Raw genomic sequence first — 15,904 nt, forward strand, 5'->3', positions numbered from 1 at the left:
GGTGTATGGAATCAGAATAATTTTCTTGGATTTGCCTAGACTTTATTGAAGTAATATTGATGTTCTGAAGAGCTAAGCCAATGTAATATTGACGACAGTTGTGTTGTGATTTTCAGAAGTAGCAGCAGACGGGTGTTGAATTAAGTTAATAGGGCAGTGCTTTCAACCTATTAAACAAAGGTTCGCCCATGTTGTCGCAAATTAAATATGAGAGCATGTTCTATAAATAGCAGTGTGCAGGACTCTAAAGTGTGACCAATTTGATCGCATATGCAACAAAATATTTTTCTGTGATACCCGGAGTTGAATTTTTTGGAGCACCAGATGCGACTAATGGTGTTTTCACATAGTCCTCTTTAAAATAACCAATCTCAGTCCTCTCTAAAGTGAACGCTGGGGTAAAAAAAAAAGCTATTTAACTCAGTTCCCTTTGTATTCACACTGCCCTTGAATGAGGACTCAAACTCTTTTGCCAGTTCACTTCAACTATTTTGTAGACCAAGTCCTGTTTGCATTCACATTTCTATGTTTAGAAAGGAACCAATATCTTTTTCCAACATGCAGGTTTTTAGAAAGTGCAGGACAAGCCATTCAATCAGGATGTGTTATCAGACAGCTAGATCCCTACTTACATTTTGGAAGCTAATAAATTGCATTTAAAATATGGGACATAATAATTGTAATCAGAAGATACCAATAAAATGTACATGTTTAATAGTAACAGAATAAATAGCAATAGAATAACTGCAGAATACATCATGCTGTAATTGTAAATTGTACATCCAAGGTAGGCTACTGCCCCTTTAAGAGCTAGAAAATATTTTGTACCCCATGTTGTCTTTTGTCCCCAATTTGTTGTCTTCTCACACTATTCAATCCCCCCAATCAATAAACACCTTATGAAGCGCTCTTAGCCTATAGATCACATATTGCAAACAATCTCTCCTAAAAACTCCACACTTTTGAATTTCTGTGCGTTCTTGACAAATCACTAAATCAAATAAAATAACCATTTCTGCGAACCTGCACATCATCATCTTATCTCTTTTGTGGCACCAAAGTGGCAGGGGAAAGAGTGTTGCAGTAGTCTAGTGTGTGGTACAGGAATAATGACAAGCAAACCTGGGGAGTTTTCCAAATAAGTCTGTTCTTCAAATTTCTGCCCTGCTAAAGCTGCCCTGGTCTACTATAAGTGCTGCTATTTTGAAGTGAAAACGTCTAGGAGCAACAACGGCTCAGTCGTGAAGTGGTAGGCCACACAAGCTCACAGAATGGGACCGGTGAGTGATGAAGCGAAAAAGTTGTCTGTCCTCGGTTGCAACACTCGCTACTGAGTTCCAAACTGCCTCTGGAAGCAACGTCAGCACTAAAACTGTTCGCCGGGAGCTTCATGAAATGGGTTTCCATGGCCGAGCAGCCAAGCCTAAGATCAACATGCGCAATACCAAGTGTCGGCTAGAGTGGTGTAAAGCTGCCGCCATTGGGCTCCGGAGCAGTGAAAATGCATTCTGTGGAGTGATTAATCACGCTTCACCATCTGGCAGTCCGACAGACGGATCTGGGTTTGGCGGATGCCAGGAGAAAGCTACCTACCCAAATGCATAGTGCCAACTGAAAAGTTTGGTGGAGGAGGAATAATGGTATGGGGCTATTTTTTAATGGTTCCGGCTAGGTCCCTTAGTTGCAGTGAAGGAAAATCTTAATGCAACAGTATACAATGACATTCTAGACAATTCTGTGCTTCCAACTTTGTGGCAACAGTTTGGGAAAGGCCCTTCCCTGTTTCAGCATGACAATGCCCCATGCACAAAGTGAGGTCCATACAGAAATGGTTTGTCGAGATCGGTGTGGAAGAACTTGACTGGCCTGTACAGAACCCTGACCTCAACCCCATAAAACACCTTTAGGATGAATTGGAACGCGGACTACGAGCCAGGCCTAATCGCCCATCATCAGTGCCTGACCTCACTAATGCTCTTCTGGCTAAATGGAAACAAGTCGCAGCAGCAATGTTCCAACATCTAGTGGAAAGTCTTCCCAGAAGACTGGAGGCTGTTACAGTAAGTAGCAAAGGTGGGGGAGAACTCCATATTAATGCTCATGATTTAGGAATGATATGTTTGACAAGCAGTTTTCCACATACTTTTTGTCATGTAGTTTGTACTAGCATTCAAAGTGGTTTTGAATATACTGACTCAACAAGAGAAACAACCTCAGTTGGGCCCAAAGGTCATGACACTTCAGGGGGGTGATTCAAAGGTCACAGCCGAGTCAGCTCAAGTTACCGACCTGGTATTGAACCCCAGTCAGTGACAGGACAAGAGACCACGTTAGCCAACTGAGCTAAAGCCTAGGTGTTAATATTGGGAGCTAAGAGAAGTCTTCAGGTCTCAGGAAAGGTTACTCATCTGGCAGGCATAGTTAAACGACTGTATAGTACACAACCCTAGACTTCCAATCACTGTGCAGAATACATTGAGGGCGGGCTCAGCTTCTATTCCACAGCCTGCTGTTCACTTCCTACGATGCCTTCCTCAGCTCCACACACTGATCCTCGTTCTTTGACAAGTTTGTTTTCTCCATTCCCCTCTGTTCTCCAGTCTTTCTTGGCCAAACCTGGGCCAGAGATTCCTTGACAAGGAAACGAGAAAACGAGGGAAGGAGAAAGGGAGCATGGCAGGGAGGGAGAAAGGGCACAGCACACACCAGCTAATGATTTTACTCCAGCATGGTCAAGGCTGTGGGGTATGGAGGGATTGGTGGAGTGAGAGGGGGATGAACAGAGGAGAGGGAGGGAGGAGAGGGCTCTCTGGCTGAGGAGCAGTAGAGCAGAGCAGTAAAGCCAAGCAGAGCCTCTACTGCTCTGGAAGAATAACCAATCCTCTGGTCTGCTAAATTACAAAAAGGTATTTATGTCTCCCAAATTTTCTTTGCTTCCCCAGCCCTTTCCCTGCTTAATTCTCTCCTTCCCTCTTCTTGCTCCTTCACTCCAGCTCCTCATTTTCGCTATAGAACAAGTGAGAGGGCTGCCACTTAATGAGACTTGTATGAATGGATCCATAAACAAATGTTGAAAAGGGAAAGGGACAATAGAGAGAAGATGATACGGTATTGCTGATTGTGTGTGGCGTGCTCAATTGCTCCATTGAATTACAGATTGAATATGGCCTCCGCGTCAGCTAAAACATCAGTACAAAGAGAGCAATTACCTTCACGCCCTCTCCAGTCGACATGATTGGAGAGGGCATTCATTGTTTTCTAAGAACCTGAAACGGACTCTTCATTTCACACTTTAAAGGACTCAAACAAAGAAACTAAAACATAGCGCGTCACTGTCCGTTGCCATTGTTTTCAATGACAGCGGAGATCTATGGTGTCTCTCAGGACTTTACAACAGGGACATATACATACTGTACTTCAAAAGCAGCTAGTACTCATTTATTGGTTTATTGATCGGAGATGAACTAATCAATGGTCTCACCCCCATACTTGTGTTGGCTTTACAATCTCTTGAGAATAGAATAACATGGATTAAGTGAAGAGGTTGTGCCTGCTGTTGATGCGTTTTGAAACACACTTCTACCATCACCACCACCGCATGCTTCTGCCAGCTCCAAGGGTGGGGGATTAGTGTGCGTGCGAGCGAGAGAGAGAGCAACAGGGATGATTCTACAGAGGTGTGACAACGCTGGCAGACCACCAGAGCACACAAACTGGGACTCGCTCTGCCTCTGAAGCCCAACTATGAATGAGTCACTCAGATCGGGCACAAAACCACCCAACAGGCACCTCTAACCCCCATACTTCTACCATCACATCTACCCACCTCTTGCTCAGCTTGAAAGCACTGTGTTCAGCCTCCGAGACGGCTTACCAACCACGCCCCACCTCCATTACTTCAAGTACCACCACTCTACCTCCAGCTCACCCACCCTAGCTCCAGCACAGATTTGAGGGCATGGATCCCTGACATGGAGGATGCATGCACTCAAAGACTTGGTCTCTATTGGTTGGCCTAACTATAGGTAGTCTACTCGTGATGTATTGCTTGTTTATTTTTTGCATTCGAAGCACTATGAGATTGTTAGCAGTTTATGTTATTCTTCAATAACAAACCCCAAAGCAAATCTGGGGGGAAAAATAGATTTATTTGAGAAGGACAAATCATAGATGTTATGCTGGGAAGCAGATGTTCCGTCTTTCCGGTCCTCAGTTTTTCTCCACAGAACAAAGAAACAGGATGCCACTTATAACCCCCCACCCTAGCCTAGAGTTGACAAATCAGAAGTCCTTGCAGTATAACTGGGCCAATGGCCAAATAACAAGTATCCTGCTCCAGACTCAATGTACAGACCAATGAAAACATGGCACACGTAGCGCTGAGTTCAGGACTGATATTCCACAGATTCTAAACAGCTGTTGAACTGAACCAACTATTTCCATTGACAATTCCCTATTGACCATTAGAACTCTCGTCCTCTGCGTTGTGAATTTATCTTCAAAATATTTTTACAAGATGATGAAAAACACTAAAGAAATGTAAATTATTATTATTATTATTATTATTATTATTATTATTATTATTATGCTGGGGAGACTGGCAGCTGGGACCACCTGCCTTGTCACTCTCGCGCCATCCGTCATTCTTTCCCTGCCCATCCCTCTCTATTCCTTCTCTCCCATGCTGGTACTGTAAGAGTGGTGGTGGTCTGTTGGCTGTGTAGGGATGACACCCCATGTCAAGGAGTGTTGCTGAGTGGACAGCTGTCACCCATGTGTGCCAGAACAACACAACACATTAAGACCATCTGAACCCAGTGCCAGAACACCCCCGGATGTAGACCGATAGACAGAAAGAGCGAGAGAGAGTGACAGGAAAGAGAGAGCGACACCAACAGACAGAGCGAGAGAGAGGAGAGAGAAAGAGACAGGGGAGAGACACTGATCAAGACAGAGAGACGCTATGTGCCCACCTCCCACAAAATGAGGTGGAAACCGAGATGCACTTCCTAACCTCCTGCCAACTGTATGACCAGAGAGACAGATATTTCATTTGAAAACAAATCCAAACTTGATAAACTCCCCTTTCTATTAGGTGAAATACCACATACCACAGTAGAAATATGTGACCTGTTGCCACAAGAGAAGGGCAACCAGTGGAGCACAAACATCATTGTAAATACAACCTATATCTGTTTATTGATTTTCTTTCATACTTTAACCATGTACACAGCCAATAATATAACATAACTTATTTATTCATTAATTTAGTTTCTTATCCATTTCACTTGCTTTGGCAACGTAAATATATGTTTTCCACGCCACACACAGATACGGGGAGGGGGAGGGAGCCGCACACAGATACGGGGAGGGGGGAGGGAGCCGCACACAGATACGGGAGGGGGAGGGAGCCGCACACAGATACGGGGAGGGGGAGGGAGCCACACACAGATACGGGGAGGGGGAGGGAGCCACACACAGATACGGGGAGGGGGAGGGAGCCACACACAGATACGGGGAGGGGGAGGGAGCCACACACAGATACGGGGAGGGGGAGGGAGCCACACACAGATACGGGGAGGGGGAGGGAGCCACACACAGATACGGGGAGGGGGAGGGAGCCACACACAGATACGGGGGAGGGAGCCACACACAGATACGGGGAGGGAGCCACACACAGATACGGGGAGGGAGCCACACACAGATACGGGGAGGGAGCCACACACAGATACGGGGAGGGAGCCACACACAGATACGGGGAGGGGGAGGGAGCCACACACAGATACGGGGAGGGGGAGGGAGCCACACACAGATACGGGGAGGGGGAGGGAGCCACACACAGATACGGGAGGGGGAGGGAGCCACACACAGATACGGGGAGGGGGAGGGAGCCACACACAGATACGGGGAGGGGGAGGGAGCCACACACAGATACGGGAGGGGGAGGGAGCCACACACAGATACGGGGAGGGGAGGGAGCCACACACAGATACGGGGAGGGGAGGGAGCCACACACAGATACGGGGAGGGGAGGGAGCCGCACACAGATACGGGGAGGGAGCCGCACACAGATACGGGGAGGGAGCCGCACACAGATACGGGGAGGGAGCCGCACACAGATACGGGGAGGGAGCCGCACACAGATACGGGGAGGGAGCCGCACACAGATACGGGGGGTGGGGTGGGGAGCGAGACGCACACAGATAGAGTGGGGGAGACGCGAGCTGCAAACAGATATGGGCGGGTTCTGGGGGGAAGAGCCGCATATAAATATACAGAGGGGGGGGAAGAGAGCGAGCCGCACACAGATACAGAGAGGGGGCGTGGACATTCAACTTACTCTTGAAAGTTGTAATAGTAGAATGCACAACGTGCAATTTGGAAATTGGGTAGTGCATCAGAAGTTCTCCTTGTCATGTCAGTCACTGCAGACCTTAGAGAGCGATTTATAACGTGTCAACTACTTTGTTGTAATGTTTGAGTCACATGAACACAAATAAGACAAATTTGCTTTAAACAGCGCTGGTGCTCACATAAATAGAAGTGGCTGGCGGGGCATCCCCCCCGAGTGAAAAAGTTTGGGAACCACTGAGCTAGAAGACCACTTCCCTCTATCTCATTTGGTTCTTTCTTTATTCCTATTCTAATCCCCGATGAGTGGACTAACTCAGAGATGGCACTCTGCATAGTGGGAGAAGGGATTTATAGATGTAGGGAGAGACACAGAAGGAGAGGTGGAGTGAGAGGAAATATGATGAAGGACTTGTGTGTGTTTAGCCTACCTCCTGTGGTAGCTGTGTGTAACACGTCTCTGTGGTGGCGAGGATGAGGAGGGGGGTGAAAGAGGGGACGTCCTGGAGTAGAGAGAAGAAGGTGTTCTTCACCGTGTCGCTGACCGAATCCCACCAATCACAGATATGGGGCATGAACACCACACTGGGCACGCTCCGACACGCCTCACGGAACACCTGGAACACACATAGCCAGACATCATAAATTTGCGATGAGTATATTCTGGCCCAAAACAGATGCAATGATATATGTGTGATAGGTGTGTGTACGCATGCATGTGTGTTACCTGAGCGCAGGACTCCTCGGGTGTCTTGGCGCTGACAGAGTAGAGTGTGGGCAAGTCAAGGAGGTGGACAGACAGCTTGTCCAGGTGGTGTAACACAGCAGGGGCCAGGTGAGAACTCTGTCCCGAACCGGGGGGACCCGCCAGCAGCAGGCGAGGCCGGTACGACGTGGGCTGGTGAAGGGCTGATCTGGAAGGAGGAAAAGAGAAGGAGGATCAGCTTCTATCTTTTAAATGAGTTCTTACATCACCAATTAGGTTATCAGTCTCCAGTTATTTGAGGTTTGATAACTGTTAAAGGACTATAATCTCCATAATAAGAATTTTAATATGATACCAATACCATAGAAAACCTTTTTTTGTATTCGACAAAGTCACAATTACATGTTTCAGCATTTTTTGTACTGGTTCCCCATGGGAAACAAACCTGGCATCACGGGATAGAAACTCCGCAACGGCTCTGTTTAATCGTTGGGCATCTTTTGAGTTACATTTGAAATGTTTGATGTCGACATTTTTTTCAGAGACAGAATTAATCAATTATACAATCATTTTGACTTTGGTAAAAACAAACTACATAACGGTAATAATTTATTTGAATGGTAAATCTCTATTGATAAACTGGGTTAATCAAGATGTAGCCTAGACAATACAGGTGAATGTATCGTGTTATTGAGCTTGTTTTGGCTGATTTCATGGGGCTATAGGTGACAATCTGTTTCTCTTCAATTTGGGACTTGTTTAATTGTACAGATCAACAACATATTGCATATTATCGCGAAGTACTAAGGTAGTGAATTGTTGTTAGCTTCAGCTGTAAGCTAGCAAGGAAAGTTAGCCTACAAAGCTGGAAGCTACTGGTGTCTACCATTGTTAGGTGTTCTAGCCTATAGAATGAACAGTAATAGTTTCAACATGCCGTGTTGCATTATTCAAGTGTGTCAACTTCACTGCAGCATGAATGGGGAGCTAACATGATGTAACCAGGACAGTCTAGAGCAGGGATGTTTAACTTTCTTGGGGGTGGGGGCCACAAGAAATCTGAACTGATCATGAGGGGCCTCAGTTGGTCTGCATACCCAGTTAAGAGTACATTTTTTGCAATTCTACAAATGTTTGCATGGGACGTAAAGCAAACTGTTGCAGTTTTCTGCAATTCTATACATTTAGCCATGGGTGGAGAAAAATGTACTGTTTTACAGCTCATTTCCTGCAATTCTACACATTTTTCAATAGGGAGGGGAGAAATGTTTGCAGTTTTTAATATGATATCTGAGTTGGACTGACTAACAAAATGAATGGAGGCCCCCGGCGGGTAATTCGACCATGATAACTACAAGTTTAGATAGCTGGAAGCAAGACTCATTTACCAATCTAAAACATTTTTGCTGACATGGGCTAATTGAGTGACCATCAGTGACTGACAAAAGAAAAACTGTCAATCAACAACCAATTGTGTATTGTACTATTGTAACACACAACAGTAAATTCAGACCGACAGTTCCTAATTTATTTATTTTTATATCTGAGGGCCTTCAAAACGGGGGTTGATAGACACCCATCCCTGGTCTATAGCTGGCTCTAGCAATGAGTAAGTGGAGAAGGCAATAGGCAAGCACGGTGAGCTCATGCTATAAAGAGGACACCAGCGACGTTGATAGACTTGATCCTCTCAATCAGTATACAACTTGAGACACATGACAGAAGTACCGAAAGTAAGATTCTAGTACTGAACCGTTTTTCATGTTCTAATATTGAAAAAGTACACAAGTTCCAGTATACTGTGAAACACTAATTATCTTTGACCATATTAGCCGTCTATATCAGATAAAGTGCTTCTTAGATCGACGTGAATAAAATGGAGAACATTAAATCTTCCCTGGCCTGTATTGGGGGCGGCAGGTAGCCTAGTGGTTAGAGCGTTGGGACAGTAACCTGAACAAGGCAGTTAGCCTACCGGGGAACAGTGGGTTGTCATTGTAAATAAGAATTTGTTCTTAACTAACTTACCTAGCTAAATAAAGGTTAAATAAAAAAAAATATATGACAGGACTGAATTGTGGTTTGACTGTCATTCTACTTGTTGCCATAAGGTGGCATTAAAACACGGGGTAGAGGCTAGCTGCGTGTTCTGTAGTCAGACTCACATGGTGAAGTGTAGGACAGGTGTGTGTGCCGTAGAGGGGTATGTCTTTGGGGATCCCGGCTGGAGGTTGTAGATGGAGGGAGCTGGTCCATCCGTCTCCTCTTCACTGACCTCCTCTAGCAGGTGATTGTCAACGTCTAGCAGGAAGGAAGGACAGGAGGAAATAATGTCAGTCAGACAAACTGTGTGTGTGTGAAATAAAATGACGTTGAGACACAAAAATATGTAGGTAATAGATCAAAATGCATATAGGCCTAGGCATGGCCTAATAGATCACATATAGGCCTAGGCATGGCCTAATTAACAGGCCTTTGAGCAGAACTTGCTCCAGGAAGAATAAAGGCTAGAGAAAGCTCTGGTGTTATTAGTAGAGACATCATGGTTTATTAGGGAGATAACACTACACCTTCCTCCCTAAATGTCTTTAACAGGGTTCTAGACTAACATTTTCCACTGGTGCTGCCAACTTTTTCAGCTGATGGCACCAATGTTTTGCCACTACACACCAATAATGACCTGACCTGTGTCTCATAATATACCTGCATTCCATACAGAACCAGGCTAATAATGACTAGCCATCTTAAATTAGCATGCCCTTGCCGTACTTGACATTCAGGTAAATTTGCCAGGCCAGCGCCAACTGAAAGATACTGGCCCGAATGAAAAGATTACTGGCCCGGGAAAGCGGATGATGCACGCATAATGCATAAAGCCCAGGGGTCCCCAATTACATTTATCTGTGGGACGATTTTTCCTTGAGCGAATGGTCGTGGGAGACATTGTTTGTAATCATTTGTTAACTGCAAATTGACGGCAAGAATCCTAAACAGATATAGTATTTCACGAAAAACAAATCATTTCAAACCCTTGACTAGCCTACATTGGGATGTGATCACATAGGCCTCTATTTATGCATGGGAATCCTTGGAAACAGATTTCCAAAATTAAAAATCACAGAGCTGATTTCCTGGTGATTTTGCAGTCATATGTCCAACAATGAAAACGATTTCAAAAATAAATAATAATGAGAGAGGACAGACAAAGAGAGAGAGAGACACAGAGATGGATACAATAGGTGTTGGCCAGTATATTTATTAATTTAGCTCTGAAAAAAAAAAAAAAATGTAAAAAAATAAAAATCACCCACTGGCCCGAATTTAGCCCATGGGATGCCTATTGGGGAACCCTGCTATAGCCGATAATGACCAACCCACCATACATAAGTAATTACATTTTAACTTAACAATATCGTATTTCCATTAATTGTTTGGAGGGAAAAAAAGACTAAATACAACCTTGCCGCAATCTCAAAAAGGGTGTTATTGTTAGCGAAAATCTGTTCGATCTTCTGGTAAATTACGTTTTCCCCGTTTAGTTACCCCAGGTTTCCCTATTTTATCAGGTTTTCACTCAAAAAAATAACACTTTTCTTATAGAAAAACTACACAAATGGGATGTTCTAAGTCCACAACAATGGTTCAACCAAATCAGGAGCCCACTTTTGAGGTCTGGGAAGAATAAATAAAAATATGAAGGGTACAGTTGCCCTTTAATTCAACTACACACCTAGCAAGAGGCCGTTGTGTTTGGCTAGCGGTGTTTTTTTTTACTGTACAATGTTTACTGTACATGTGATGGCAGAGTTTGCTAAACAAATGCCCCGCGATGATACAGATCATGATATTCTGCCAGGTAGGCCTACTTCGCAGTCAACATTTAATTGGGAAGGTTTTTGTAAAAGGCTTTAGAAAGTGTTAATTCAAACAGTGCATGATGACTGAAACGCGCATAGCAAAGTTGCATACCCTTTGCTGTTTGAATAAATCCTAGGGAAAAAAAGAGCTAATTGTGACCCTAGCTACCAGGAAAGAGAGGCAAAAGGAGAAAGATAAACAGATTACCTCCTCCACTGTCCCTGTGCTGTGTTTCTGCGTGGGGGAAGACTCGGAGCAGGACCTCCAGCACCGTGGCCAGTGTGTTGGCTAGTAGGGGGCGTATGTTGGGGGCCAGAGCTCGGCCTGGAGGAGCCTGGGCTCTCTGGGAAGCTGGGACGATGGTCCGCAGAGCATGGCTGAAGTCCCCAGGCCCTCAGCACGATGGTACTGTTAGACACATAAGATTGATCAATACTTGATCCAAAAGGGAAATTTAGTGTCCACAGATTAAACACATTTAAATGCAAATTCTAACCTCCACTTAAATCAAATGTTCACTTAGTCATGCTTTGATGTCAATGGGAGAGACTGCATGAATTGTAACAAATGGAAGTTAGGATTCACCCCATACAGACAAGACAATTGATTCCAGTCTATTACTATGGTTTTTTTATTCTTTCAGTTTCCTTCTCCTCTGCATGGTTACCTGACGTCCAGCTGCAGCTTAACACTGCTGCCGTAGATCTGGGGGTAGCAACGCCGCAGTGCCACCAGGGTCGCCTCTGTGCAAAGTGCTTTGATGTCTGCGCCACAGTAACCTGGAACAGGGGAGTGGAGGGGTTAAATGAATGAACCGAAAAAGTAGTAAACCAAACATAAAATGTTGCAGTTGTAAACTTTAATAAAATGTGAGTTTGTCTCCTACCGACACATTTCTCAGCCAGCTCATTTACAAACTGTTCAGCCAGTCTAGGATTCCAGTCCTGTGTGTGGATCTCAAGGATTTGTCTTCGGGCCTAGAGAATAATACAAAGAAAGAGAGAGACAGACAACACCGACAGACAAAGAGCGAGAGAAATATAGGGATGGAGAGAAAAAGAAAAATATGGTCTATAATTTTTTTTTTTTTAAAGTCACTATCGACCCTTCTCACACCACAGTGGGTTTCTGATCAGCAAGGTCTCTCTCTGCTGAGCTCTGCCGGCTGAGTGTCTCTGTATTTGTGTGTCTCTCTGCTGACAGAAGCAAACAGACTGGGCTTTGATTATTCAGAATCTCACTGTGAGGACAAACGACAGGAGTCAACCAATTAGACAGCTCAACGGGTAGAGGGGATTGCTATGCACCGCTAGGCTGGGACTCGCACACAGTCAGTCACTCACACACACACCCACCACTGGGGTTGGACTACACAAGTAGCTGGGCTGGGACTGACAAAGACACACACACACACACACCTGGGCTTTGACTGACACATGCAGACAAACCACTAGGCTGGGACACTAATGTGTGTTGTACACACACACCCAGACACACAGGAGCGGTTGGAACACACACACTGAAAGGATAAAACTCCAAAAACATATATTGAACAAAAATATAAACATGTAAAGTGTTGTTCCCATGTTTCATGAGCCAAGAAAAAAATCATAGAAATGTTTCATATACAAAAAGCTTATTGCTGTCCAATTTTGTGCACAAATTTGTTTACATCCTTGTTAGTGAGCATTTCTTATTTGCCAAGATAATCCATCCACCTGACAGGTGTGCCTCATCAAGAAGCTGATTAAACAACATGATCATTACACAGGTGCACCTTGTGCTGGGGAAAATAAAAGGCCACTCTAAAATGTGCAGTTTTATCACACAACAATGCCACAGATGTCCCAAGTTTTGAAAGAGTGTGCAATTAGCATGCTGACTGCAGGAATGTCCACCAGAGCTGTTGCCAGAGAATTACATGTTAATTTCTCTACCATAAGCCACCTTCATCATTTTAGAGAATTTGACAGTATATCCAACTGGCCTCCACAGACCACGTGTAACCACGACAGCCCAGGACCAACACATCTGGCTTCTTCACCTGCAGGACCGTCTGAGGAGTATTTTTCGGTCTGTAGTAAAGCCCTTTTGTAGGGAAAAACTCATTCTGATTGACTGGACCTGGCTGCCCAGTGGGTGGGCCTATGACTGCGCCCCTGGCCCACCCATGGCTGCGCCACTGCCCAGTCATGTGAAATCCATAAATTATGGCTTACCAAATATATTTAAATTGACTGATTTCCTTCCATGAACTGTAACTCAGTAAAATCGTTGAAATTGTTGCATTTATATTTTTGTTCAGTATACCATGACAGCCACCGACTTAAATGATTGGGATTACAGTATAAAACAAGTACCAACAATCCATTTCATAGTGTATTCATCGTGCCATAATCCTATATACATGATTCCTACTTCCTCACCTTCTTGTCAGGCAGGTTGAAGAGGAACTCCCTGTCAAAGCGTCCAGGCCTCCGTAGAGCAGGGTCTATGGAGTCCAGCCTATTGGTAGCACCGATCACCACGATTTCCCCTCGGCTGTCCAGACCATCCATCAACGCCAGCAGAGTGGACACTATGGAGCTAAAGAAGGGAAGGAGAGAGGGATAGGGAGAGAGTATGGTCAAACCATTACTAAAAACTGATCACTCACATTCATTATTGATTGTCAGAGACCATCATCAAATGGAGATGTCTAACAGCTACTCCTGCTTCATATAGCACCTATGTATCTGGTCCTGTCTGCTGGAGCGCACTGGGGCCAGCCCGTCTATTTCATCAAAGAAGATTATGGAGGGCCTCATCAGGTACGCCTGGAAGAGAGCAGAACACGCAACATAAGTCTGGGCTAGAGGAGCATAAGCTAGCCTGAACACAGAGTATTCTGGATGGCAACTGGACCAAGTAAGCACACTACAAACAGATAGGGAATTATTTATTAAATACCTTACCTGACACTGTCCAACAGATACGCCTTGGCTTGTGCCTAGGGCTGTGGCAGTCATGACATTTTGTCAGGCGGTTATTGTCATGCAAAAGACTGCCGCTCTCACAGTAATTGACCATTAACAAAAACATTTAGCATCTCCAGGCCTCTACGCATACGCGCCTTTGGAACATATACAATTTAAAAAGCCTAATAAATCTATTTAATGTGTACCATCACAATCCATTATTTTAGGCAGTTCTAAAGAAACGTGAAGAAAAAGTATTTTGGAAGAACAGAATATGAGTTGGCCTACTGCATGTTATCTGGCTATGCTCCATGCCAAAGGCTTGTTCATTTAGCAGATAAGATAGGCGTATAAGTCCCATGCCATTATTTTATATTACATGATGTTATAGTAAGAATAATAACTGAACCTAGCTGAATAAAATAGAAAGTATATTTTTTCCATTCCGGAGCGAGTGCGCATATGAAGTGTATATGTTGAGGGTAAAAGTTATCATTTGAAACAGGTCCAATATGTTAGATTTACATTTAAAAATGTATTACAAATAAATAACAGAAATACCTTATATCGGTATTCAGACCCTTTGCTATGAGACTCAAAATTGAGCTCAGGTGCATCCTGTTCCGATTTATCATGCTTGATGTTTCTACAGCGTGATCGGAGTCCACCTGTGGTACATTTAATTGGACATGATTTGGAAAGGCACACAGTGCATGTCAGAGCAAAAACCAACCCATGAGGTCAAAGGAATTGTCCATAGAGCTCCGAGACAGGATTGTGTCGAGGCACAGATCTGGGAAGAGAACCAACAAATGTCTGCTGCATTGAAGGTCCCCAAGAACACAGTGGCCTCCATCATACTTAAATGGAAGAAGTTTAGAACCACCAAGACTCTTCCTAAAGCTGGCCGCCCGGCCAAACTGAACAATCGGGGAAGAGCAGCCTTGTTCAGGGAGGTGATCAAGAACCCGATGGTCACTCTGATAGAGCTCCAGAGTTCCACTGTGGAGATGGGAGAACCTTCCAGAAGGACAACTATCTCTGCAGCACTCCACCAATCAAAGTAGTAGTGGCTTCAGGACAAGTCTCTGAAATGGCCCAGCCAGAGCACGGACTTGAACCCAATCGAACATCTCTGGAGAGACCTGAAAATAGCTGTCCAGCAACACTCCCCATCCAACCTGACAGTGCTTGAGAGGATCAGCAGAGAAGAATGGGAGAAACTCCCCTAATAAAAGGTGTGCCAAGCTTGTAGCGTCATACCCAAGAAGACTTGAGGCTGTAATCTCTGCCAAAGCTGCTTCAACAAAGTACTGAGTAAAGGGTCTGAATATTTATGTAAATGCCATAATTATGGGTTTTTTTGCAAAAAAACTAACGTTTTTGCTTTGCCATTATTGGGCATTGTGTGTAGATTGATCAGGGAAAGAAATCGATTGAATACATTTTCGAACAAGGCTGTAACCTAACAAAATGTGGAAAAGGGTTCTGAATACTCTCCGAATGCACTGTATAAGGGCCCAATCCTTTTCATTCAGTTCTTTTTTGGGGGGGTGGTGGCTTGGGCTAATATATAGGCCTATGCGTAAGCTCTAATATGCGTATGAATGAACATATTGAATCAATCATCACCCTAGAAAGCGCTGTCCATTTCGTTGTTAGGCTTTGAAACAACATCCACAACGACCATGTTTTCCACTCAATTTCAACCTGTTGAACTTCTTTCTTCAAATTGATCAATGAGGTGAGTTTTAAAAGCACGATACTGTTTTGATGAGAAGTGTTTGATGTGATATTCGATTGCATTTGCATTGACGTCAGAGTGGTTAGAAGGACACTAGAGCCCTGAGTACCAGGCCATAAACAGCCTGATGGTCGATAGCGAGTTGGCTACTACCAACGCATGTCCAGAGTTCATAAGAGGAGATTACCGTGACTCAGACACGTGGAATTGTACTGCAGTCATGAAATTGTGTCAGTCAGTGATTGTTAAGCAAATAACTGCCGTTCTCATGATAATTGACCGTAATTA

General features: G+C 44.4%; 1 protein-coding gene across 1 annotated transcript in view; it reads right to left on the reverse strand.

Annotated features, from left to right (window-relative positions):
• Positions 1–15,904, reverse strand: part of LOC106571770 (ATPase family AAA domain-containing protein 2B) — a 147,236-nt gene that overhangs the window by 102,585 nt on the left and 28,747 nt on the right. The window contains exons 12-19 of the mRNA XM_045696076.1: positions 13,643–13,731; positions 13,342–13,501; positions 11,802–11,892; positions 11,583–11,694; positions 11,123–11,292; positions 9,223–9,358; positions 7,079–7,265; positions 6,783–6,968 (exon numbers count right to left, since the gene is read on the reverse strand). Of these exons, the coding sequence (XP_045552032.1) occupies positions 6,783–6,968; positions 7,079–7,265; positions 9,223–9,358; positions 11,123–11,292; positions 11,583–11,694; positions 11,802–11,892; positions 13,342–13,501; positions 13,643–13,731 (1,131 nt within the window). The remainder of the gene's footprint in view (positions 1–6,782; positions 6,969–7,078; positions 7,266–9,222; positions 9,359–11,122; positions 11,293–11,582; positions 11,695–11,801; positions 11,893–13,341; positions 13,502–13,642; positions 13,732–15,904) is intronic.

Source organism: Salmo salar, chromosome ssa15 (genome assembly GCF_905237065.1).
Source record: "Salmo salar chromosome ssa15, Ssal_v3.1, whole genome shotgun sequence".
Taxonomy (NCBI): Eukaryota; Metazoa; Chordata; class Actinopteri; order Salmoniformes; family Salmonidae; genus Salmo; species Salmo salar.